The 27,982-nt window shown below is 43.6% G+C and overlaps 1 protein-coding gene across 1 annotated transcript in view; it reads left to right on the plus strand.

Annotated features, from left to right (window-relative positions):
* The window catches only part of LOC145415667 (uncharacterized), a 547,996-nt gene that overhangs the window by 162,114 nt on the left and 357,900 nt on the right, over positions 1-27,982 (plus strand). Inside the window, exon 7 of the mRNA XM_080284883.1 lies at positions 18,360-18,503. Within this exon, the coding sequence (XP_080141009.1) occupies positions 18,360-18,503 (144 nt within the window). The remainder of the gene's footprint in view (positions 1-18,359; positions 18,504-27,982) is intronic.

Raw genomic sequence — 27,982 nt, forward strand, 5'->3', positions numbered from 1 at the left:
GTGCTCTTAATGTCATCTGATAGTGAGTATGTTGATGACCCTACCGCTGGGCCTTCAGGGATGCAAGAGAGCGGCCCTGCTGAAGGCTCCAAGTCTTTTAAAGTGGCTGCTTTTTAAACCCACACGGCTCGCCCTGGTCTTAGGGATAAAGCACATGGTGTCAGTGTGCCTGCTTTGGAGAGCAGTGATAGTCATAGTGATGATGGTGATAATGGTGCAGCTAGTGTGCCGTTATGTGAGGATGCTGGCAATGGTGATATGGCTCCTGGTGCCATAGTTCGTTGTGGTGAAAGTGATGGGGTTGTTATGATGATAGTGATGACGCTCATGACAATGGTGGATGTGTGGCACTATCTAAGGGCACTGGGGGTGGTGATAATGCACATGGTGGCCTAGTGCATTATCACCACCCCCTAGTACATATTTGATGTCTTTATGTCCATTATCGACTATGTACTGAATGGTTTTGTGATCATGAACTTTGAGTGATAATTCTGTCGCACTTGGAAAACAGGTGTTTTCTCTTTCTCTAATTGGTTTATCCAAAATCTGTTTATATATTCATAATCTGCATCCTTTCCTCTTTACTATGATTTTTTAATGGAGTCTCTAGCATTATTAATAACGGAGTTATACTTCGTTGAAGTTGTATACTAAAAATCGCCGATTTTCGGCATTTCGAAAAAAACTATAATTTCATATATTTGCATATATTATTTTCAATGACTAACAACATGGGCATATTTGGCATACTTTACCCTTCATTATGGTCTTTGAATGAAGTCTCTAGCTTTAAAAACAACGGAGTTATGATCGTTTCAATATTTTCAAACTTTAAATGCGATTTCTGTCTTTTAAAAAAAATGTCACTTGGTACAAACTCACACGCGCGGCCTCAATTGTTCATCCCTACTCCAAATTTGCTATGTGGTGATGAACAGCCGTGTTTTGGTGCATAGTTCCGGCGACGTCCACTAAAGCGTCCCTGCATCCTCCCCACTTCCCGCCAACCTTCCGTCGTGACTGCACGCTTGTTGCCATGGCTGCCCACTTGCTCGCTTTTTGTGGTGGTGCCCTACCTGCTGCAGGCCATGCTGCCACTAGACCACATGGGAATTTACAGTGTTGTGCAGTGTTAAGAATTAGGAATCACAGTGCAAAGGATTTGGTGCCGAGTGCAGCACTGGAGTGTTGCAACTGGCATGGCACAAGTAAGAACAGGCTTTGCAGTGTTAGGAAATGTAAATCACACTGCAAAGGATTAAGTGCAGCGCAACACTGGAATACTGTACGTGCTTCAAGTGCACCTTCACCACTGTCAGATCCATAGAAGAGGGGAGTTAATCTTCATGACGGCCACGGATGTGTCATAAATACCCTGTACACTGCTAAATATTTTCCTTACTCCTAATTTCTCATTCTCTGGTTCCTTTGCATTTATTTTATGGTTACTCTCCCTTATTTGTGTGAATAGGGTCTGAAATAGGTCCTGTGCATGTCCAGTAGGGAGCTATTTTGGCGGCTTTCAAAGTTAGGTTCAATTGGGGTCTATAAGTACCTGTCCAGGGACATTTTGACCAAGTCCCAGACGTTGCTTGGGTTCTGTTACGTCGGATCTTGGAGGGGTTACTGTACACTCAGTCATTGAATAATGCAGACAATAGGGACTGGGCAAACCCGCGTCACTCAAATATTATGTTTGCATGTATAACGGTACATTGTGTTCAGGTAACTTTCCAAAACTCTCGCATTTACCTTTTCTTACCACCCTACCCTACATAAATTACTCCCTACTTATACCCACCATCAGGCAAAACATAGATATAACTATTGTAATTAAGAACATGAATGGTACTAAAATAACATTATCAAAAACAAAAAGTTGGCTGGGTACCCATTTGTTGTTGATGTGTAACTCCCTGACTCTCTCCCCCTTCCCCCAGTGTTGTCACAATATTTCGCCCTCTCTTGTATCATGCGGCCTATGGTAGGGATGTTGTACTTTTTATGGTGCTCCACATAGCACACTGTGAACTACTTAGTCAGCTTCAGGACAACATTACCAACTTTCACTGCTTCCAGGTTCACATCGTCAAAATTCCCACTCATGATCTTTATCTTCTCCCGGTCCTTCCAGATTGTTTTGTTAGTGCTTTCATTCATGCCATGCTTTTTTGCCGTTTCTACCTTCCTCTTTCCCGCTCTAACGCCTTTCTGTCTTATACTTCTGGGCATACGTGAAGATGTGCCACTTTCTGAGTGGCTGAGGCTGCTCACGCAGCATAACTAAGAGTCAGTGTCCTTGCCCAACGGTCAGACACGCACACAAAAAATCTTGCTGCGCAGTGCAGGTAGAACTCGGTGAGATGCGAGAAAGGAGTGATAGCCATATGCTTAGTCAATCCAAAATGTATTGGGAAGCGTGAAAACAAATGAAGAATGTGGAACTGAATGCTAACTTGCGAGTACACATGGATAAAAGAGTACAGTAATCCCCCAATTATCTGACACAACACAGCCAAAGGTATGTCCGGAAAGTGGGGTCCGTCCGGATAATGGACTTCTGCTATGGCCCCCCTTTGTACATAACCTAACTTTGAAAGCCATTGTAAAGTGCCACTACAGTACATCATACAACACTTGTTCATGTTGTTTAACACTACTCTGTCTGGTCAATCAGACCTATTAACCACAGCCAAGGAGTTACCATGGTCAAGCTGACCCATCAACCACAGACAAGTAGTCACCACTGCAAGGCCATACCCTGCAGTGGGGGGGGGGGAACCTGCCAGGTGAAGATGTTCATGTGGCCATAATTACCACCCAGATGCAAGCATTTTGTCCGAATAAAGTGGAAAAATGTATGAATAATGGTATTGAACAGCCAGGTCCTAGCTTCAGGAAAATGGATTGTTCGGACAATGGACATCAGGATAATCGAGGGATTCTATCTATCTATCTGTAGCCTGACTCCCTAATCCCGCAAAGGATGGCCGTTGACAAAATGCCTCCAAGTCACTCTGTTACCCTCCATTTGACTGCCCTCCTCCCAACTCACTTCTCCCTCCCTCATATACCTCTCAACTTCATCCCTCCACCTCATCCTTAGTCTACCCCTCCCTCTCCCTCCCTCCACTTCGCCTACATACACCCTCTTAGTCTTTCATTCTCCATTCTCTCCACATGTCCAAACCACCTCAGTGTATTTCTCCTAATTTTCCCAACCACATTCACATCCACCCCACAATGTTCCTTCACTTCTTCATTTTCAACCTGTCCCTCCACGTCACTCCACATGCTCCTCTCAAGTAACTCATTTCCACTGCTCTCACTCTTGACTTGTTCCCCTCTAGCAAGGTCCATGCCTCGCTTCCACACGTCAGGGTAGGGATCACAATACTATCAAGCAGTGGCTTCTTTACTTCCATACTCACCTCTCTATTTCTTATCACTGCTTTCAGTGAACCAACAACCTTCCTTCCCTGCTGTACCCTTTCAAGCACTTCATCCCCAAAATTTCCATCCTTACTCATCACACTACTCAAGTACTTGAGTGCACTCACATTCTCCATATCCTCACCATCCAACATCACTGTGCATTCTGTGACTTCATTCCTCTCAAACACCATAACTTTACTCTTGTTTACATTAACTTTCAGATTCCTCTTCCTACACACTGTCCCAAATTAATTCACCAAACCTTGCAGCTCCCATTCATCTTCACTCAACAGTATGGTACTGTATTATCAGCAGACAGCAACACCGGAATCTTTCACATCTCACCCTCATTCATTAGAGCCACCCCACATCCATTGCCCTACCTTGCACCTCCTTTACAACCCTATCCATGTATATATTAAACAGCCATGGAGACATCACACATCCCTGTTTCAGTCCCACATTTAGAACAAAGAACTCAGCTCACCATCCACTTGCACCGTAGCCCTAGCTCCTTCATACGTACTCTTCACAGCACTCAGCAATATCCCCTCCACTCCATATATTCATAATACCTTCCACATACCTTGCCAATCTGTTCTGTCATAAGCTTTCTCCAAGTCCATGAAGGCAATATACACTTTCTTTCCCTTCATTAGATACTTCTCTGCTAAACATCTTAAACAAATATCTGATCTACACACCCTTTTCCTTTCCTAAATCCCCCTTATTCTTCTCCAGCTAGCTCCCCTGTTATATGCCTAACCCTGTCAGTGAGTATTCTACCATATATTTTTCCAGTCACACTAAGAAGGCAAATACCCCTATGATTACCACATACTTCTTTTTCCCCTTTTCCTTTATATAAAGGAACAGTTAGACCTGATTTCCAGTCCTCTGGAACCCTTCCCTCTTCCCAAGCCAATCTATACAACTTCCATATCCACTCCACAACAATCTCATCCCCATACTTTAGCATTTCACCATACACTCCATCAATTCCTGGGGCCGTTCCCATCATGATCTTCTTCATTGCTTCCACTACTTCCACCCTACTGATCTCTTCCTCCCTCCTCTCATCTCTTCTTCTCCCAGCCATTCCCCAACCACTTATACTCGCACTGCTGTCACTTTCTACATTCAACAAATCCTCAAAGGGATCGAGGGATTACTGTAATTTTTTCTGATTAGCAAACATTTTTGTTCCATTTCATCCCTTAATGTTGCAAAACCCATATGAGTGTGGGGTAGAGCTCGGTTAGATGCGAGAAAAAACTGATAGCTGTATGCTCAGTTGGTCCCAGATGTGTTGGGAGGTGCAAAATTGAATGAAGGATGCGGAACTGAACGCTAACTTATGAGAACACATGGATGAATGAGTAATTTTTTTCTGATTAGAAAACATTTTCATTCCTTTCCGTCCCCTAAAATTGTGAAACCCATACGAGTGTGGGGTAGAACTTGATAAGACACGATAAAGGACTGATAGCTGTATGCTCAGTTGGTCTGAGATGTATTGGGAAGTGTGAAATAGAATGAAGAGTGCATAACTGGATGCTAACTTATAAGAACTTATGGATGAACGTGTAATTTCTTTCTGATCAGCAAACATTTTTGTTCCATTTCTTCCTCTAAAATTGTGAAACCGGTAAATTTTCACATAACCATACAGCTTCGAGTTTGCCTAGAACCAGTACCTGGATGTCAGCTGGCTAATCATGGCGATTTGGCGATTTAAGCAGGTGACGTCACCGCACGCGACTTTCAAATTTCGTCTTCCCACCAGCTGACCTCGCGTGAGCTTGAGTTTTTCCCTGTGTTGATTAAGACCTGTCACATGATGCTGAGTGTGTTAGAACAAAAATGTGTTTCTCAACCACATGTTACTCAAGGGTTGAATGTACAGTAAACTCTCATTTATCCAGTCGTCACAATATCAGGCCCAGTGCAATATCTGGTGCTTTTTGCACGGCTCTATTAAAACAATATCCAGCAAAATTGGCAATATCTGGGGCTGAAACAAGAAGCAGTTGGCAGTCCTATGCATTTTCCGGCAGCTAGGTGCATCATCCAACTCAGACATGGGACCCAATTGGCATGCAGGGTAACCCCGCAATGCTCCAACCAATCACAGTGCGTTGCAATAGCGGCCCCACCAGCGCACCGAGCTTACCATCACTCTTTCATTCTCTCCCATGGATGCCATGCACTGTAGTGAGGATTTATCACTGTGCTGTGCTCTTGTGACCCACGTGGTGGCCAAACCCTAGTGTTGTGACTTAGCCCGTGGCCTCCCATGCCTCACTTGTTTCTGTAGTGCTGTGACTAACCTTGTGGCCCCTCAGTGCTTCGTCCCCTAGTGAGGACATTTATGTGTGTTTGTGATTTTGTGACTTACATGGTGCCTACCCCCCCAATGTTGTGACTTTGCCTGTGGCCCCACGTGCCTCGTTCATTGCTGTAGTGCTGTGACTAACCTCGGTGCTCCATGCCTGAGTGCTGTGACTACTGTAGAGTGCGGAAGTAAAAGCCCGAGGTGGTGGAGCGGGAGTAATTTTTGTGGCAGCCATTCGTTACTAGAGACCACACGAAATTAAGTACACTGTACTGCAAGGTGTACTGTACTGCTCTACCCTCCATTGATGCCAACACTAGGTGAGTACAGAATGATTATGATTATACAGTATTATGCACTGCATTACTGTACTATATGTACTGTATCAGTACTGTAAAGTATTGTATTTTATACATAGTTTTAATCATTTACTCATGGGTAATATTGTAGGAAAGTTTTTAGGATAGAGGGTCGAGGCGGATAGTGACACATTATCCGGCTTGACGCTAAATGGATAGCCAACTGTGGGTACTTGTGCAATATCTGGCGTGGGGGTTGGCTAAATTATGCCGAATAATTGAGTTTATTGTACAATACAGTGCTGTCAGAAGTCAGAGATACAGTACACTTTATGAAGTCACACACAAGTCCAAACACTTTTAAAATTGATAATATGCTTAAATACTGCACATAACTGGTACTCAAAATATAGAACAGTATTGAAATAACCATGGAACAGCAGTAATAAGAGTAATAATAAATGAATGAAAAAATTATTCCACAAATGCCTTAGCCATTACATCCGTGCTGCCAGCCTCACCACTCCCCGTGATGCCATGGAAGGAGAAACGGTTCTTAAACTGCGTAAACTACCCATGACAAGCATTAAACTGCACGTCACAATCAGGGGCCACAAATTCCATTAGCATTGGAAAAAGAAAGCAGGCAGTAGGCTTGGGTTTGAAAGGAAACAAGTGCATCCTTTGTAGCAAACTACTGTTCTATACAGTGTAATACTGTACTGTATATGTTTTTTCACAGTAAAGGGAATCTGTAAACAATAACATAACAATAAACAGTACATTCACATAGTGATAACATAGCTGTTTATTATACCCATAAAGTATTATAAGTTTGATATTCAGTGCCATTATCTATAATGCTGGCAGTGCAGTCAGTTTGCTATGTGAGTGAGCCTCGGGAACATAGCCTGGCTTCACTGGCTTGCTGCTTATGACTACAGCCACCATCAGTTGCAACATGAAAGTATCTGTGAAGGCCCTGTGGGGCCTTCATCGTAAGTGTGAATTGATTGTCAATCAAGGACTATATATATCTGCAGGGAGGTAGACAGGGGAGAAGGTTTGTGAAAAGGGATGTAAATTATTTATGGTTTTTATGGATCTGGAAAAAGCATAACAACAGGGTAAACAGAGAGAGATCATGGAAGATTTTGTGCATGTGTAGCATGGATGGTAAGCTGTTTAATCCCTGAAACGCGGGGCGTCACATTTGCGATGCTCGCCAAAAAGGACATAACGGCGGATCGTCGCAATTGCGATTCGAGTTAATTTTGAATAAACGCTGGCAAGGATGTTCCAGCTGGTATTGTTTATCAGTACCACCACCCTTTAGCTACAATTAGCATACTTTACCTTTGTACTACTGACCTCCGTTGTTGCCAAGTATCGCGTTCTCCCCCCCCCCCCACGGCCCGGCCAGCCTGGCTGTGATACATGGCAGCACTCTGACTGCTCAGAACTGTAAATCTGCACTCTCCTCTCACAAGCAGTTTATGCTAATAGGAAACGCTTGTTTCCCCAGTTGTCACACTAGCTTTTTTTTCGCACGGTTTGCCCTTGTTTAGCGTCAGTTTACTGCAGGCTTTCAAAGTGACATTATGGCGAGTTCTAGCTCTTCTGAGTCAGTGCGAGCGACCGACAGGAACAAGAATAAAGTGACGGGCGTAAGGCAGAATAAAAAGCGCGCTGCGGTGATCTTTTGGGAAGTAATATGATTGAAAATACAGTAATCCCTCTAATATCCGAACGCCCAATATCCGAACATCCCCACTAACCGGACATAATCCTCCTGGGATCCAATATTCCCAAAATGGGCCAAAAACCTCAAAAAATTCGAAAAAAATCTGACTTTTTTCCCTCCCATAATTTGAAATTCCCGCCTGGCGCCAAACAGCTGTTACACCATGGTCCCTTCACCCCTTCCTTCCTCCCCCTCCCCCCTCCCCTGTTAGGTTGCCATTTGGTATTTTTCATTACCAAGTGTGGGCCAATTTGGTAATGAAAAATTCGTTTGGTAATGAATTAGAATAATGATTTACCAAATGGATTTTTCACATGTATGAGGATACACAGGATGGAGATGGTGGATTGTTTGCTCTCTCTGATTAATCTGCTACCCTACATAGTGTGAAAATAATCAACATGGTGTTAGTTATAAGGAGAGTGATTACATGTATTTCCACTTGTATATATAATTAGTGAAGAATATATGCTAGCTTTACGAATTTGGTAATGAAAAGTTATATTTGACAATGAAAGTTGAGGAGATTGGTAATGTGGCTGTTGCGATCTGGCAACTCTGTTACCCCACCAACATCAACAGTCACAGCTTAACTCCGATGGAGAGCAGATACTCATAACAGTGCAAGCCACAGGTGCTTGTTTTTTGTGAATAAACAGTGAATAAACTGCAATACCTTGCCACTAGAACACACGGGAATTTACAGTGTTGTGCAGTGTTAAGAAATTAGAATTTAGAGTGCAGAGGATTAACTGTGGACTGCAAACTGGCGGTTCAAACCAGTCCAAGAGCAAGGGACTTGTAAGTACCCAGAATGTTTAATATTGTATAAACTCACCTCTAAAACCTCATTTTATGGTTCTTTTGCATTTATTTCAGTCTTTTATGTCCCTTATAGGTGTGATTTGGGTCTTAAATAGGTGCAGTGCATGTCCAGAGGGAGTTGTATAGGTGTTTTTCAGAGTTAGGGTCCATAAGTACAAGTCCATAAGCTGGGGCCCAATATCCGGACAGGATCACTATCCGGACCTGCCTATGGCTCTATTGATCCGGATATTGGAGGGTCTACTGTAATGTATATACGTGTTTTTAGCTGTGAGAATGGAAATGTTTGTTGAGTGACGGGAAGACCGCCGCCGCGCTGCATGTCGGCCGTATGCGTCGTTGATTTTAGCCTTATTTTCAGTGCTTATTGTACAAATACGGATTCCAAACTACCTTTACGTTGTAGTACAAAGTTTACTGTGACAGAATGAGGCTGTGGTAGAGGGGAAACCGGGTTGCTGGAGGTGTGAAAGTGAAGATTTGGTTACCCAACTTTGCAAGTCTCCACAAGTCCTTGGGTAGTTCAACACCTGTCCCTGGAGAAAGCTGAATGTAAGTACTATATGCCATACCAAGTATAATGTTCTAGGGTTAATCTCTGATTTTTGGCTAATATTTTCCTACAGGTACTCAGACCACGATCGAACCCCGCCACCCAGGGGGGGTCGGCTGTCCATTGGCCGCGCATTAGGGGTTAATGCCGTAAAGAGTTTTTACGATGGTAATCAAGTTCACTTAAGGGTAGGTGGGCCTGCAAATGAGTGGTTTAAGACCAATGTTGGAGTGAGACAAGGCTGTGTGATGTCCCTATGCCCTATCAGGCCACTCAGCACTAAACAAAATAAGAGCTGTTTCTGAATTGCTCCTGCAAAGATACATTAAACTCCACAGAAATGCCCTGCTAGATTTTCCGTTTGTGCCTAATGTAACACCAGTGGGGACGATTGCAGTACAGTAGTAGGGCCAAAACACCCCTTCAGAAAATTTCAGTTGATAAAAATGAAACTGGCCCATATATGTAAAATATGTAGATGATGATGTGTTACTTGCATATATTGGACAAGAGTTTTGCAGAGTGGTGCAGAGTTTGTGAATTCCTGTTAATGTCAGGCCTTGAAAGGAAATGTGGATAAGAACAAAGTGGTGACTAGTGAGAGAGAAGGTGACTGTTTTTAATGGGAGAGGTCCCTTACCTCCTGTGCAGTGTCATTAACCCCTTAACCGCGGGGCGTCACTTTCGTGACGCTCGGCCACAATGGATCATACCGCGGGGCGTCACTTTTGTGATTCTGTGTTATTTTGAATTATCCTGGGCTCTCAAGTGGTGGCTTGTATCATCTATCAGTACTGCCAATGTCCAACACTAGTCAGCACTCCAAATCTCATCTGTACTCCCATCCATTGTTGACAATTTAGCGATTTTACCCCCTTCGTGACTCCCCTCCCTACCTGCCCTCCATTACCCTGTCCTCTCACCTCCCACGCCGCGCTGCGCTACGCAAATTTCCCCCGGATTTTTCCACAGATTTCATCCATTGAAATAAGCCCTATGCCCTATACTTATACAAAATAATATATACCAAAAAAAAACAGGTAAGTGATAGTGTTATACACCAGAAATTGGCTAATTATCACCTGACAAAACCTCACGTGCATTCATTCGCTACATTACCACGGTAATTTCCCCTTTGATTTATGCCTTGTAATCGATGTCTGTAATAAAAATATATATCCGAAAGGAAGGGAGAATCCTAATTGACATTTACATTCACCTAGAACTGCTTATTTCTTTATGTATTGCCGAGATTTTCTACCTATAAAAAATTAGCCTGTAAGTTAGCAGCAGTCAGCCTAAAGTGTCATTGTCAACCCTTCCCTTCTCAGATAAGCCGCGGCATTTAGTTCCTTGTCCTCCGCTGTAGAGAAACGATGTCGCACTCGCGCCCCGCCATTCCTGCCGCTTCTGCGCCCATTGTAAAGGGCCCCGTGACCTCTGCTCCTAAGAAAAGTAGTGAGGCAAGCAGGAAAGGCCTTAGTGACTCTGCAGTGGCACGTGAACTGGCAGAATTGTCCATGATTATGATGGACAGTGACTATGACGATTCGGGTGAATCGTGTGATGAGCCGGGTGAGGTTATCGCGCCAGAAACAGCAACAACGAGTGCTACAGTAAGTGAATCAGTGTCTAGCTCCAAGGGAAAGGAGCCTTTAGTGCAGTAAGGACAGGAATTTGGGAAGGGAGTGAAAAGGCGGCGTGTTAGCCCCAGAACAATGCCCCCACGTGACCAGCCCGCCATGAGTCACGAGTGCATTCACCTCCCCGTTCCCCAAGCCCCACTTCACTCATTTCTTCATCATCGTTGGCTGAGTTATCTCCGGAGTCTTCGTCGTCGGAGTCACCACCAGCATCAACAGTGAAGGCAGGCCGTAGAGGTAGAGGTAAATCAAGGAGAGTGAAAAGTAGTGTAGCTAGTAGGGTAAGGGCTGCTAGTGCTGTACGGCAACCTAGGGTCAGTGCGAGTGACCTTGACCGAGATAAACCTCCCTCACAGCCACCCTCCACCACCACCACCACCACCCGCCCTACACCGCCACGACAGGGAATCCTGGACGCCTTCGCATGGACGGAAGGGTCAGATTTTGTGCCAGAAAATCTAGTTTTTGATGAGAGCTCCTCAGGAGTTCAGCCTGCCTTCACTATGGACGAAAATGCTGAGTGTGTCGACTACCTTTTGGCCTTCCTAGATGACGAAGTCATGCAGCACATATGTGATGAGACCAACAGGTATGAATCACAACGTGCTGCAAGTGGTACAGGTGCAGCCAAGGTGCAACAGTGGTCCATGCTGGGAGTGCAGGAGCTGTATGTGTTCTTTGCCCTCATGCTTCTCATGCCACACTCCAAGAAGCATGAGTTGGAAGAATACTGGTCCATGGACCCCTTACTACCCTCACCCACCTTCAATAAGTACATGGCCAGAGATCGCTTCTGGAACATCATGGGAAACCTGCACTTTACCGACAATGATGTACCTTCCCAAACCGACCCACTCTGGAAGATCCGGGAGATTCTGAGCAGAATGAAGGATAAGTTTATGTCATTCTTCCACCCCTTTCAGAAGGTTGTCATTGACGAATCCTTGGTTTTGTTCAGAGGACATCTTCGGTTTGTTCAGTACATTCCAAGCAAACGCCATCGCTTTGGAATTAAGTTCTTTGTACGGTGCGACTGTAAGACGGGGTACATCCTTGACTTCGTCATATATTCAGCCAGCACTGTCGATCTGGATAAAACACACCCCCTTGGCTTCTCAGGCTGTGTAGTGAAAGTGCTCCTAGAAAAGTATTTTGGTGGGAATCATGTGCTGTATACAGACAACTATTATACAGCACCGAAACTTGCCAAATACCTTTCTGAGCACGGCATTGGCTCCTGCGGCACTGTGAAAAGTAATCGTGCCCACTTCCCCAAATTCCCAGAGGCGGGAACCTCGCAGCGAGGAGACGTGCACCTACGCAAGTGTGAGAAGATGCTGGCAATACGGTGGCATGACAAGAGGGTCGTGCACATGCTCACCACCGTACACAAGGGGGAGATGAGAGACAGTGGGAAGGTCGACCGTAGGACAGGCGAACCTGTGATGAAACCTGATGCTGTGTTGGACTATAATATCAACATGCGGCTGATGGACAAGTCCGACATGATGATTGGTGAGATCGACTGCCTCAGGAAGAATACTAGGTGGTACAGGAAAGTTTTTCTGCATCTGATAGATATGACGATGCTGAACGCCTTCATCCTGTACAAGATGAAGGTCAAGCCACCCAAGTCCTTCTCCCTGAGGTTGTTCGCCAGGACTTGTGTCCAGGAGCTGCTGGAAAGATATGGTAGGGTGACAGCAGCAACTCCAAGGCGCCATCCAGTAACACTTCCCGACTGACTTGAGCAGAGGGCGTATATGGATCGGCACAGACTGGTGCAAATGCCTGCCACAGGGAAAAGGAAGGTTGCGATTCGCAGGTGTCAGGTATGTGCGCATACCACCCGCCGCACACCTGAGCATAAACGCACCTCTTGGCAGTGCGCTGAGTGCCAGGTTCCCCTCTGTGTTACCTGCTTCTTCGATTACCACAGCCAGAAGCAGTTCTAACAGTGCAAGTGTGAAAGCAGAATGATTTGGAAATAATGTGTAAATAATGTGTAAATAGCAGGTGAAAGCAATGGATGTTCATTTCATATGATTGAACAGTGTATTATAGTTTTATCTTACTGAAAGTGACAGTGAATAACATAGTGTAAGTAAAATAGCAGGGTAAATATTGAAAATAGAATAGAAAATGTAAATAGTAATGTAAGTAATTAGTAATATAAGAATATGAGTACAAATAATTTATATATAACAGTGAAAGTGAATCCGTGGCTCTCTACATATTTTACTGAATGAAAAATTGAATGACTTCAGTGACAATAAACTAATACGACTGAAGGAAACTTATGGAGAAAGACTCCAGATATATATAAGTGTGATATAGTAATAGAAATATAAAGTGTGAGGGGTTTTATGAATAATATATAAATGACAGAGTGCCTAGAGCGAACTAGCGCAAGTGCGACGATCAGACGCTCTCGTAATTTCCATTGCTTTCACAGTGTTTTTTTTTTGGAGTATGGATCCCAAACTACTTGAAAATTGTAGAATAGTGTTTATAGTGTTTGTATCTGGCTGTGGTAATCATATTACGGGTTGTCGGGAAGTGTAAAGTGGAGACTTCGTTACCCTACTTCAGAGGTCTCCACAAGTCCTACGGTAACCGACAAAGGCTCAACAAACATTCCAGGAGAAAGCTGAAGGTATGTGCCATAAGCATATGTAATTTTATTATTCTAGGACTAATAACTGATTTTTGGCAAATATTTTTTGAGAGTCTGTCGGAGCCCGAATAACCCCGCAGCACACGCAAAACATTGGTAAACAAGCCCGCGGTGTAGGGGTTAAAGCTGCCATTTTCACATCTGCAATCCTCTGTACTTCCATTTCCTTGGAGTATGCATCATGGTCAGACCAGCTGGCATTGCCCTGTCACACTGGGTCATGTTACATGTTGGCATGTTTGAACTCTTTGCTGTGGTCTCTGGTTCTCTGCTCCTGGGATGGCATCCCCTTCCATGCTGGACCTAGGTTTAGGACTGATTTTAGCAGTAAAGAAGGATATGCTATGTTGCTTTTATTGCCATGAAAAAGTGTGTGATTTTGAAAAAATTTTTGCTGTTAATGAATCAACTGTGAGACTAGTTGGAAGGAATTGCGAGAGTACTGTACTGAATGGACCTTGCTTCTAGCAACAGACAAAGTGTGATGGAAAAGTTTTTAATGCATTGTGTGCATGGGCAACAAGAATATAATCTACCAAAAGGTGGCAACACCCAGAAATGCAAAGCTAAGGTTATATATTCAATGGGGATAGTGTATTTGGAAGTGGAAAGTCCTACACCATTCAGTGCATCAAAGGAGTGTTTTCAAAAAATTTTGTGAAGATATAAATTGCACCATGTGAAGCTGAGTGGTAAAGCTGGTGGTGCATATATGGCAGAAGCTGACAGAGTGCTGATGTGGCAACAGCTTACTTTTGCCCCTGACTGCATTTAGGTATCATGGAAGGGGGTTATAAGGTGTCCCAGATTTTTAATGTAAATGAAACAGACTTGTTTTGCTACATTCCTGACTCAGGAAGAAAGGATTGCTTTAGGGTTCAAGGCTAGCAAGGAATGCCTGACCCATACGAGTATTTTGTCTGTGATTGCAGGTGGTAATGCAAAATGAAGGCTGTTATAATACTGTTATGCTCATATTTGGCAAATATGTGTCAATTTTAACAGAATGGGCATCAACTGGTAGTGTAATGTGAGATGTTGGGCAGCTGGAAGTGTGACTACTGACTGTTATGTCAAAAGTGCTTGTTCCATAAGCCAAGCAGTATTGCAAGGAGTAGATTGCTCTTATAGATTGTCTTGCTGATGGACATTTATTCTAGCCATCCATTGTCTCATGGGTAGCACCCTGCAGTAGATGTAATGTTCCTGCTGGCCAGTATGACATCAAAGATCCAGCCCTTGGATGAGGAAAAAATTTTTTGCTTTAATGGCTGGTTTCTGAGGTTCACCTTTGAGCAGTTGCAGTAGACCACAGCTAGGAAAAAGAGGTTGGAGGGCTTAGGAGAAAGACTGAGGAAGCATCGAATTGGATTGTACTACTGTGGAGGTGGAGAGCCATAGAAATTCATTTCCATCCACACGGAAATTACCAGGGAAAGGATGCTGGAGATGCAGCAGGACATGACTCAGATGTCAAAGGAGGATCTGCTTGTCCTGGTAGAGAGAGGAGGAGGCAGTACAGAAGATCCAAGGAGCTGGGGAACAGTCACAGCCTGCTTCCTAGCCACAGGACTGTCTTACCAGCCACCGTGCAGCATCGTTTACTTTGTTAATATGTTAAGGTTGAACTATTCTATATCTGTGACCTGCCTTAGTGAGAAGATCTGAATGCTCAGTTTGACCAAATTTGAAACAGTCCACATAATCTTTAAAAAAATGATCCATCCATCCATCCATTGCCAGACGCCATGTATCCCAAACGGGGTGGTCAAGGGCTCAGAGTTAATTGTTTTTACAGGGAGGGGCACCAATCCTCCACCAACCCTACTTGACACGTAGGGATGCCAACAGCATCTGGTGTTCCCTGGCGGTCACCCATCCAAGTACTAACCAGACCCAACGTTGCTTAATAAAGAATAAAAATAAAGGAATCAACAAACCTACTCTGCCATTCATCACCTCCCACCTTCCTCCTCTAAACCATCCAGCTCCCTCCCTCCCACCAGCCCAGTTCAATTCACTTACCAATCTGCCTCACCTGCACCACCAGCTGCCACCACATCTGCATCTTGCAGCTCACACATTGATGCCAGTGTCTTTGAAGGGTTCAGGGCTAGCAACTAGCGCTGCTAGAGAGGAGTTAGAGGCATTGGCCTCAACTCCTCAGTCTAGGAGCACTTCTCTCTTATTTTTCAAGCCAGTAGTCATCTGTCCTGGTGATTTTTTTTTTTTTTTTTTTTTTATTTTTTTTTTTTTTGCTCGTCTTTTATACAGTAGGTTGTGCCCTTAGGAAGTGCATGTTTGTAGTCTGGTTGGAGTCAGAGGATATTTGGCAGCCAAATTGGAGTCAGGCTGGAAATTTGGTTAACACATAGGTTTATTATAATGAGTTAAATTGGCCCAGTGCAGGCTCAGAATGCACAGAAACCATGTTATCCACATACAGTATATGGATAGGTCACTGTTGTTAAGTTCGGGCTGCAGGAGCCATTCTGGGGGAGTGAAAATTATTTGTGGATTTTCCCCGTTTGCAGGAATTGATGTTTCCAAGCCCAGTGAAAAGGGAAGAGTGACTACATAACTCACATAATACCACTCACAGAGAAGGGATTGGTCCTCATGCCTTAACCCCTAAAACGCGGCTGTGTACAGTCGATCCCCCCCGAGTGGTGGGGTTGTATCGCGGTCTGAGTACCTGTAGGAAAATATTCGCCAAAAATCAGAGATTAACCCTAGAATATTACACTTGGTATGGTAGATAGTACTTACATTCAGCTTTCTCCAGAGACAGGTGTTGAGCCTTCGTGGACTACCCAAGGACTTGTGGAGACTTGCAAAGTTGGGTAACCAAATCTTCACTTTCACACCTCCAGCAACCTGGTTTCCCCTCTACCACAGCCTCATTCTGTCACAGTAAACTTTATACTACAACGTAAAGGTAGTTAGGAATCCGTATTTATACAATAAGCACTGAAAATAAGGCTAAAATCAACGGAGCGTACGGCCGACATGCACTGTGGCGGTGGTCTTCCCGTCACTCAACAAACATTTCCATTTTCACAGCTAAAAACATGTATACTACATTATTTTCAATCATATTACTTCCCAAAAGATCACCACGGCGCGCTTTTTATTCTGCCTTACGCCCGCCACTTTATTCTCGTTCCTGTCGGCCGCTTGCACTGACTGGGAAGAGCTAGAACTCGCCATAATCTCACTTTGAAAGCCTGCAGTAAACTGACGCTAAACAGGGGCAAACCGTGAGAAAAAAAGCTAGTGTTACAACTGGGGAAACAAGCGTTTCCTAGTAGCATAAACTGCTTGTGAGAGGAGATCGCAGATTTACAGTTCTGAGCGCTCAGAGCGCTGCCATGTATCACAGCCAGGCTGGCCGGGCCGTGGTGGGGGGGGGGGACGGGGGGAAAACGCGATATTTGGCAACAACTAAGGTCAGTAGTACAAAGGTAAAGTATGCTAGTTGTAGCTAGAGGGTGGTGGTACTGATAGACAATACCAGCTGGAGCCTGCTTGCCCGCGGTTATTCAAAATTTACTCAAATCGCAAACGCGACAATCCGCCGTCCTGTCCTTTGGGCCGACCGTCGCAAATGCGACGATCCGCGTTTAAGGGGTTAAACATCTGGAGTGAATAGCTTATCCCTGAGTCCCTACACTTAATGGGGCCACACAGGATTAAATGAATGGATGAAATGAAGGGGTTACCCTGAACATATTATTCTATGTAAATGACTGTCTTGGGAATCCATCTTCCATCATCCAGTCCACTATTTCCCTGTGAAGAGTGTAGGGACCTGGAGCTAGGCCACTCAGTCTAGACATTTAAGGTGTTTGCAACCAAATATCCCCGATTGGCATTATGTGAGCAATAAACCTGAACCACTCTTTGGAATTAGACCCTCATAAGCTGCTTTTGGCTGGAGCACCTTAACTTCTTAGGCCACCAAGCATCTGAAAATATTGTGAGGGCAATGGGACCAATGCATTCCACCAGTACACAGCATGAAGATCCATCCCTGATCTCCATGTGTGCATCAGAGAAAATACCTATTTGAGGTGGGTATTAAATACCAGTCTCACATAGGCAGTGAGTGGTTCCCTTTGATTGAAAATTTGTTGTCAGTGAAAGACAGTACAGTATTGTTTGTCATCATTATCATCATTCATCATCATCGTCATCATCATTGTTGTTGCTCTTGTCATCCATCCATCCATCCATCAACCAACCAACCAACCAACCACCCACCCACCACCACTGTAGGGGATGGCCATTTCAGAACTGCCTCCTGGCTACTTTGTCCTCACATGCCTTTCTCACTCTGTCGAACGCCACACCTCCTCTTCCTTCCTTTTCTCAGTATTCTGACCAACTCTCTTCTTCCTTACCTCATAAAGTCCATCTCCTCCAAGACTATGTCCAGTTTCACTTTTGGAGACTGACTGTTCATGTGCTCTCTCTCTCTCTCTCTCTCTCTCTCTCTCTCTCTCTCTCTCTCTCTCTCTCTTTTTTTTTTTTTTTTTTTGTGTGGATTCTTTTTTATCCATTGACCACATCTTACTTTTGTAGCCCTTTCTTTGATTTCATTTTTTTTTTTTTTTTTTTTTTTTTTTTTTTTTTTAATCCATTGATCACATCTTACTTGAGTAGCCTTTTCTTTGATTTCAGATGTTCATAAATTTGTTTGTTACAGCAATATCTGAATATATTCAGCAGATCAAAGTGGCTTTCTGTAATAGGCATTATTATAGGCAGTAGTGATGAAGCTACTCAGGAAAAATATATCTGTATAGATGTGGTCCTGACCAAACATAACCTCTTTGGTTACAGATGTTGTTTGCTTCACACAATATGCGGATTGTAGAAGATGGAGGGCGCAAGTTACGGAAGCGCATCGCAGAGCTTGAAAGGGAAATCATGATGATGGAAAGCAAGAACAGCCATAGTGGTACAGCCTCACCTAATGATGTCATTGTATGTGAGTCATCAACACATTTTGTGCTCTAGTATTGATGTGGAAGCTCTTCCCTCATTTGAGAAGTCCTGCGTGTGAGCAGTAAATGCATACCTCTTGAATATAATTGTCATAAGTTGGAGACTGAGAATTTAACTGCAAGAGGATAGTATGAAGTGGTTATTAAACCCAGGAACTGGAACCTTTGTTGGGTAATGGTCCCTTATAAATACCATTAAATAAATTGCAACTGCATCTGATGTTATAGACAGTTGTATTGTAGTAGAATGTGGTATACAGTTTGTATAAAATAGGACAAAATAATGATAATTTTATCCCATTAAAATTCACTAGTTAGCATCTGTGGGCGTGGAACTTTCCATAAAGAAATGGGAAGAGCTCCAATGCCATTAATATTGAAATTGGTAGTAGTTTTTATAGAAAACTAAAGTAAGCTCATGGAGCTATGTTTATGTTGTTAATTTCATGACATACAGTAATAGACTGTAGCTTTAAAATCAATAAATCAATATAGTAGTAAGTTGCAACACGAATGAGTCAGAACTGCTGCCATTACTGTTGTCCATATTCTGTGTGTAGAAGGCTGGGAAGAGAGAGCTAACCTTAGATGCAGTTCTGTGTGGTCCTACAAGGCACGCCTTAGAGTTCGACCATCATCATCTAGAGACTGACTTAAACATCACTCCATCCAGAGCTGAATCATTTCTGTGTTTATTAGCCAGTAAATAAGAGTGAATTAGTTGGAGTCGAGAGTGGTTAAAGGGCATATTTTCAACTCTCAAAAGTTATGACAACACTACTTGACAAGAATTTCAGTTCAGAGACAAAAATGGGTATCTCAAGGCAATAACGTGGCACTGATTTCAAATACGATGTTCATTTTTCTCTAGCACGTTCGGTTTTCTGAACTCCCTACCCTCACACATATGTTTGTAGTATGGTGGTTCTTCATTTCATTGCTTTATTTGTGCCTTTTATACGTCTTTATAGTACTGTACATGCAGTGTATAATATCCAGCATGTACATTGCCAGTTGTCTAAATCCACTATCTAAAGTATGTCTGTGTAAATTCATTATGCTTGATGTAACTACAGTATATTTCTGATTTGTGGGTTGACAATGCCTCGCAGATATGTGAATGGTCCTAGTGTTTTCTGTTATACTGTATACATGGAAATTTCATTCCAAAGAAGAAGAAAGGGAAGATCATATCCCATGTAAAGACAGCTTATGTACATTATAATGGCGTTAAGATTGGTGACCAAGACAAATGATGGGTGCCCCATATATACTGTGTGATTCATTCCAACTCTCAACGAATGGCTAGCAGGAAGGAAAACAGGGATGTCTTTTGCAGTTCCCATGGTGTGGTGAGAACCTAGTGACCACACAACAGATTGCTACTTTTGCTTGATGAAAGTTGAGATTTTCTTCCAAAAACAAAAACAGCACTGTTCATCCAAATTTACTGTTGGCAATAAGGCAGGTCAGTCACATGGAGGGCCTTCTCATTCCAAGGCCCTGCTTCCTATGGTCTCCAGTCTTTCAAATGCAGTGTGTCCAGGCATCTCAAAATGAACTGATCTTGAATTTGGCTCTCTTTTATATACACTCAACCCCCTGCTATCGCGCGTTCAGCTATCACGTTTATCTGCTATCACGCACACATCAAATGCACAACCATACATGCTATCACGCACCCCAAGACCGCTATCACGCGTCGAGTTTAAAGACAGGCTAAGCGAAACTTATTCACACGGCACTTCATGTGAGGTTTGCAGAGGATACGATGGTTAATCGGAATGGTAACATGGTAAAATTCCTGATTATAGCATGGGCATTTGGAATGCATCTGAACGGATTCCTGCCGAGGACACGACGGGCAAAACAGTGACCAAAACCCATTCGTCTCGAAAGAATATATCGTACTACAGCATTGAAATTTAGCCTAACACTGAATACTTACTAATATTGTATTTTAGAATAAATATCAATCATTTTGAAACCCTTATAAAGAGTTAATATATCTTATGCCGAAAAAACTGTGATGTTGATAAAGTAGTCACGTGTTTACAACTGAGACGGGCCTCTGACGACAGTGTGAGGAACGTGTGTGATAGCGTCCAAGTTTTGTTCCACTTAAATGTTCCTCAACCATTCCTGATATAAGGTACCATGTGACACCCCCTTTAGCTGTGGACACTAAAGAAATGGAGACAGCCAAAGAGATCTGGCGGCAATTAAGCCACTCCCAAGCCTTGGAACCCATCAAACCACCCAAGCCGTAATCCGTATAAAAGTTTGTTGGCCTTTTATGTTGTTTATTTATTCATTATACTGTTATTATTAATATAATAATGCTTTATTTCATGTTAGAGGAGAGATTGGCAGGAAATCGTAGGCATAAAGTGGTTAAAAGTTAGAAAACTGGGCCACTGAAAAAGCAATTAGAAATTTTCCCATTGATTGTTCAATTCAGCTATCGCGTATTCAGCTATCACGTGCGTTTCCTGTGACCAATTAGGTCCGATAGCAGGTGGTTAAGTATATATATATATATATATATATATATATATATATATATATAAATTATATATATATATATATACAGTATATATATAAATATATTTATATATATAAATATATATATATATATATATATATATATACAGTAATCACTCTAATATCCGGACGCCCAATAACTGAACATCCCCACTACCCGGATCTTATCGTCCTGGGATAAAAAAAAAAAAAAAATAAAAAAAATAAAAAAATAAAAAAAAAAAAAAAATCCGTCCGTAATTTGAACTTGCCGCGCGCGCCGCGGGAGAGCATTGTTTTGGTGCGTCATTCCTCCGACGTCCGATAGAGCTCCGCTGCATCCTCCCCACTTCCCACCTGTCTCTCACCGCAACTGGACCTACGCTCTTCGCAATGGCTGCCCACGTGCTCGCTTTTGTGGTGGTGCCCTACTTGCTGCAGGGCCTCCTGCTGCTCTCGGGCCTCCTCTTAGTGTGTGTGATGATGGCCCCGCCACCTGAGAAAAGGAAGAGAGTGGTGTTGACTCTGGAAAAGAAGAGGGAGATATTGGAGAAAGTTGATGCGGGTTGGTTTTCTTCCCGCATTCTCCGCGAGTATAACCTGGCCTGGTTGACTTTGTTCGATATCAAACGTTCCCAAGACAAACTCATGCAGTACACGGCTGACTTCTCGTCGAGAAGCAAACGCAACGTGGAAAGGAAGGTTATGTTTACCCCCAAGTTTGCAGAAATCGACCAATCCACGTTGATTTGGTATCGACAGCAACGTGCAGCTGGTGTGATGGTACGTGGAATGGAGCTGAAGGCTGCTGCTGAGAAGTTCGCAAGGCTTCACGACGCCCTAGACTTCAAGGCATCCGAGGGTTGGCTCTTCGCGTTCAAGTTGCGACATGGCCTTACTAACCGTAAAGCACATGGCGAAGCATTGGACGCTAACGAGGATGGAGTTGATGAGTTTCGGCACAAGGTGAAAGGCTTGATCGACAGGGAGGGCCTAACTCTCGGTCAAGTCTACAATGCTGACGAAACTGGCCTATTCTATCGCTCGCTGCCAACGAACACTCTAGCCGAGGAGACGGAGAAGCGTGTACCTGGCCGCAAGCTTTCCAAGGAATGGATATCTGCTTTGTGTTGTGCCAGTGCTAACGGCATGCACCGACTTAAGCCCGTTGTTGTTGGCCGTGCAAAGCAGCCTCGGTGCCTTCATGGGGTGATGGATGTCCTTCCTGTCGTCTGGTACCATTCTTTGAAAGCATGCTTCATAGCTGTGATTTTCAAAGACTGGTTTCACCGTCACTTCGTCAAGGAGGTCATCCATTACCAGACGAAGACACTGGGAATCCCTCGCGACCAGGTAAAGGCTCTCCTTCTGCTCGACAATGCACCTGCCCACCTGTGCGACAAGGACTTGGTTGCTGAGAATGGCCGTATTAGGTGCATGTTTCTGCCACCTAATACAACTGCTCTCATTCAACCCATGGACCAAGGAGTGATTGTGGCAACAAAGCGCCTATACCGAAGGAAGTTCCTGGACGAGGTGATGGTTGTTCTTGAGGACGAGGACGAGCGCAGGGAAGGACGGGACACACGAGGCAAGCGGACTTTGGAAAACCTTCGCCGCTACAACATCAAGTCTGCGCTGTACAACTGGGCTAGTGCATGGAAGGAAGTCCCTGTGAAAACTTGAAAATGGTTGGTCTCGTCTGCTTCTCGGAACGGATGTGGAGTACGATTTTCTAGGGTTTGACGTGGATGACTTCCATGCATGGCTACATACGCACAGCGACGATGTTGATGTGGACGATGTTCGTGAGTGGTTGGACGACGACGAGGGCGATTCTGGGTATCAGACATTGTCTGATATCGAGATCGCGTCTTCGGTTGCTGGTGTCAGTACCGAATTTGAAGATTCCGACAATGAAGGCGACGATGATGCGGACTCCTCTCAGCAGGACACTACTCCAGCCATCCCCAAGCTGAGCGCACTCCGGGAACATCTAGAGTTCGTCCTAGACTACCTGGAACACCCGGACTGCGACAGGGAGATGGGGCCCTTGGGACTCGTGGAGGAAGTACATGCTTTCAGGCAGCACATCATCAATCGTCAGAATCGTCGTTCCTTGCGTCAGTCAACGATTGACAGTTTTTTCAGGCCCGTGACCCCTGCTGTGCCCAGCCCTGGCTCCACTCCATTGCCTCCCCAAGACAGGCCCTCATGCTCCGAGCCACAGCCCAGCACATCAGCCACGGTGGAGTCACCGCTCGACGTGAGTTTGCGGCTTTCCTCAGAGTTCTCTGCAGTGGGTATGCCATCACCACGACCCAGCGATGCACCTCTTGGTCGCCTGCCAGTGATACTCTCGGACTCTGACAGTGAATAAACAGCAAGAACTTCTCCACTAGACCACACGGGAATTTTGAGTGTTGTGCAGTGAAAAAAACGGTGTGTTGTGTTAAGGTTTTCGAGTTGAGAGAAAAGACTCAGTGGAAACTAAAATTAACGTAAATAGACTTCTTTGTTTTGGCTTTTGAAATTTGGAAAAAAATGGGAAAAGTTAATGTGCAACACTAAGTTACAATGGAGCATTATTTAGACAAAAGTGAACACTGTGAAGAGAACGGACTTCTGTGTGTTATTGATTAAGTTCAGTGCAAGACTTCAGGAAGAGTGTACTGCAAGTGCTTCAGGAAATCGTTCTTACTGTCAGAGTCCGAGAGGAGGCGGTTATTCATCGAGGTGGCCAGGCACTTGCTGTAAGTAGCCAGAATGTTTCATACTGTACTTTTTTCCATACTGTACTTACCAGAATGTTTCATACTGTACTTTTTTCCATACTATACTTACCTCATGCATGTGCAGTAGGAATGTGTTTTTCTGAGTTAGGCTAGGTTAGGGTCCATAAGTACCAGAATGTTTATTAATGTATGAACATACTTCTAAACCCTCATTTTATGTTTCTTTTGCATTTATTTCAGTCATTTATGTGTCTTATTGGTGTGATTTGGGTCTTAAATAGGTGCTATGCATGTCCAGAGGAAGTTGTATAGGTGTTTCTCTGAGTTAGGGTCCATAAGTACAAGTCCATAAGCTGGGGCCCAATATCCGGACAAAACCAATAACCGGACCTACCAATGGCTCTATTACGTCGGATATTGGAGTGATTACTGTATATATATACAGTAGAACCTCTCTCATTCGGACTATATGGGGGGAAGGGTTGTCCGAATTAGCAGATTGTCTGGACCATCAGGGTAATTTCCAGTTCATACCAAACACTATCTACATATGGTATGTTTGTTAATTATTAACATATGTGGCATATGTCAACCCTACGTAACTGCAAAAGATGAAAGGATACTGATACTAAAATAACAAAACTAATCATGTACGATAGTTTTGTATTGCATAATTTACAGGTAAGGCCATGACAAGAAACTAGCCTACATTCTAAATTGTAGTAAGTGACTAAGGCCCGTGTAGGCAAAAAAATAAATTAATTAATTAACTGTAATATTTGGAATAAAAATAAAACTTATGTAGGCAAAAAATACATTGTCATCTTTGGCATATTGATAACACCCATATGGGCAAGAAACTAATGTTTGATGTACGAGTAAAGCACATTTAAGTACAAAAAATAACCTACAGTAATCACTAAACACTGCAGAATATTCTGACCCATTTTTTTGTAAGCAAACTCCTCCTTTTAACACTTTTATTCGTTACAGAAGCTACACTTGCATTAAGGGGCATGGTAAGGAGGATTAACTTTTGAAATACAGTGTAAAAATATAAATGGTTGGTGAACTAGTTGATGGAACGAATGCTAGCGTGTGTTTAACTCTTTAACCGCGGGTGTCATTCCAGAATGACGTTGCAAAAACTGGACCAAACCGCGGGTGTCATTCTCGAATGTTTGTGAATATTTTGAATACCCCGCGTTTTTTCCGTGCGCCAATTGTTTCAAGGGAGAGTAGCTATTAAGTTCTTTCACTCCAGCCGACCCCCACCTCCCTCTTCCCCCCCCTGGGCCCCCACCTCCCACCCCCTGGGCCCCCCACCCCACCCCTGACCAAGCGCGCATCAGTATCTGTCCAGCTGTGTGAGTGACAACACATGTTGATGTGGCAGTGAAGTGCAGGCAATTACAGTGCCTTTTACCTGTCTCAGTGAACACAGAGTGGGTGTTTATCGTATGTGCAGTGTTCATATATGTTTATAGTATTATTATCAGAATGAGGTTGGCATTTGGTAATGGTGTGTGAGCGAAAAATAGTGATTACAACACCGCTGATGTGGCAGTGAAGTGCAGGTAATTACAGTGCCTTTTACCTGCCTCAGTGAACACAGAGTGGGTGTTTATCGTATGTGCAGTGTTCATATATGTTTATAGTATTATTATCAGAATGAGGTTGGCATTTGGTAATGGTGTATGAGCGAAGGTAATGATGTGTGAGCGAAAAATAGTGATTTTACACCCCTCACTTCTAACGGCACTGCCCGTCCTGTGAAAGTCAACAAAGTCATGAAACCTACATCAATGGAAAGCTGAAGGTTAGTACTTTCTAATGGTACCTTATTTTTTTCTCTAGCTTTATTCTGTGCAGAGTTATTAAGGTTTAAAGGTTTGTTTACATTTGGCTGAAACCCCCGCGGGAGAGGACAGTCAGACCAAAACAATACCCGCGGTTAAAGGGTTAAACAGGCGCCCATCTTGCGACCTAGCGTGATCCGAGACTAAACGAATGACGATCGCTTTCCGCGCCGATACTGAAAATGACTTTGGAATTACTTTCAACATATTTTTGGAGCTTATTATTTTTAAATTTTGTCCGGATTAACAGAAATCCGGATTAAAGGCGTCTGGACCAAAGAGGTTCTACTTTATCTATCTATCTATCTATCTATCTATTGCCAGATGCCTCAATCCTGTTTGGGGTGGCCACAAACAAATCGCCTCCAAGTCGCCCTGTTCCCCGCCATTTCACTGCCCTGCTCCCAACTCACCCCCCCCCCCTCTCATATACCTCTCCACCCCATCCCTCCATCTCATCCTCGGCCTCCCCCTCCCTCTTCCCCCCTCCACCTCACTCACATACACTCTCTTCATCAGTCTTTCACCCTCCATCCTCTCCACATGGCCAAACCACCTCAGTGTGTTCCTCATAACGCTTCCTATCACATCCACATCCACACCATAACGCTCCTTTATATCCTCATTCATCAGTCTGTCTCTCCATGTGACTCCACAGGCTCCTCTTAAATAACTCATTTCCACTGCTCTCACTCTTGACTTATGTCCTTCTAACAACGTCCAAGCTTCACTTCCATACGTTAGAGTTGGTATCACAATACTGTCATGTAGTAACTTTTTCACTTCCATGCTCACTTCCCTGTTTTTATCACTGCTTTCAAGGAACCAGCAACCTTTCTTCCCTACTGTACCCTTTCATGCACTTCACCCTCCAAACCTCCATCCTTAATCATCCCACTACCCAAGTACTTAAACGTACTCACATTTTCCAATTCCTCATCATCCAACCTCGCTGTACATTCACTGACTTCACCTCTCTCAAAGACCATCACTTTACTCTTCCCTACATTCACCTTTAGATTCTGTTTCTTACACACTCTCCTAAACTCATCCACCAAGCTTTGCAGCTCCCTTTCGTCTTCACTCAACAACACAGTATCATCTGCAAACAACAGTACAGGGAGTTTCCAAACACTATCCTCTCTCACCAGGGCCACTCCAACATCCACTACCCTACCTTGTACCTCTTTTATTACCCCATCCATGTACAGATTGAACAACCATGGAGACATGACACATCCCTGTTTCAACCCAACTTTCAAAGAGAAAAATTCACTTAGTTCATCATCCACACGCACTGCAGCCTTCGCACCATCATGCATATTCTTCACAGCATTCAATAACTTCCCATCTACTCCATATAGTCTTAATACTTTCCACAATCCTTGTCTATCCACCCTGTCATATGCTTTCTCCAAATCCATGAAAGCTGCATACAACTTCTTTCCCTTCTCTAGAAACTTTTCCACTAAAGATCTAAGAATGAATATCTGATCTACACAACCTCTTCCCTTCTTAAAGCCTCCCTGTTCTTCTCCAACTAATTTCTCTGTTCTTTCTCTAACTCTGTCATTAAGTATCCTACCATACACTTTTCCTATTATACTAAGAAGACAAATGCTCCTATGATTACCACACACTTCTTTTTCCCCTTTTCCTTTGTACAAGGGAATAATTATACCTGACTTCCAATCCTCCGGGACTCTACCTTCCTCCCAGGCCAATCTTCATATCTTCCACGTCCATTCTACTACTATCTCTCCCCCATGCTTCAGCATTTCACCACACACTCCATCAATTCCTGGGGCTTTCCCCCATTTAACTTTCTTCATTGGTTCCACAACTTATATATATATATATATTTTTTTGAAGGAACGTTTTGCGGGCTCTGCCTTTGGGTCCCTCTTCCACACATAAAAAAAAAAAAAAATCTGTATTCAAGACTTCAGATGAGGATGAAGATGGAGAGGCATCTGGAGCAGCTTCCTTTGATTCTGACTTTGGATGTCAGTTATCTGGCAAAGTACCCCATCTGGTCACCCAAGGTGACCTTAACGATCTTGTTCATGACCCAAGGTTATCAAAACATTTGTTAGAGCAACGTACTTCTAGATTGCAAGAATGGAACTTGTTGCATCCAGACACAAAGGTGACAAGTTTCAAGATGTGGCAACAAAATTTGGAACGTTTTTTGAAGTCAGACGGAGGAGTATGATACAGTACTATAGCAATATCGCAGGTCTGTTCGAAGCCTTGGGAAGGATTCGTGATCCTGAATAATGGCAACTTTTTATTGACTCCAGCAAATCAGGTCTAAAGGCTGTTCTCCTCCACAGTGGGAA

Source organism: Coenobita brevimanus, chromosome 103 (genome assembly GCF_032717465.1).
Source record: "Coenobita brevimanus isolate Jiangsu-jjx chromosome 103, ASM3271746v2, whole genome shotgun sequence".
In the NCBI taxonomy this organism is placed as follows: Eukaryota; Metazoa; Arthropoda; class Malacostraca; order Decapoda; family Coenobitidae; genus Coenobita; species Coenobita brevimanus.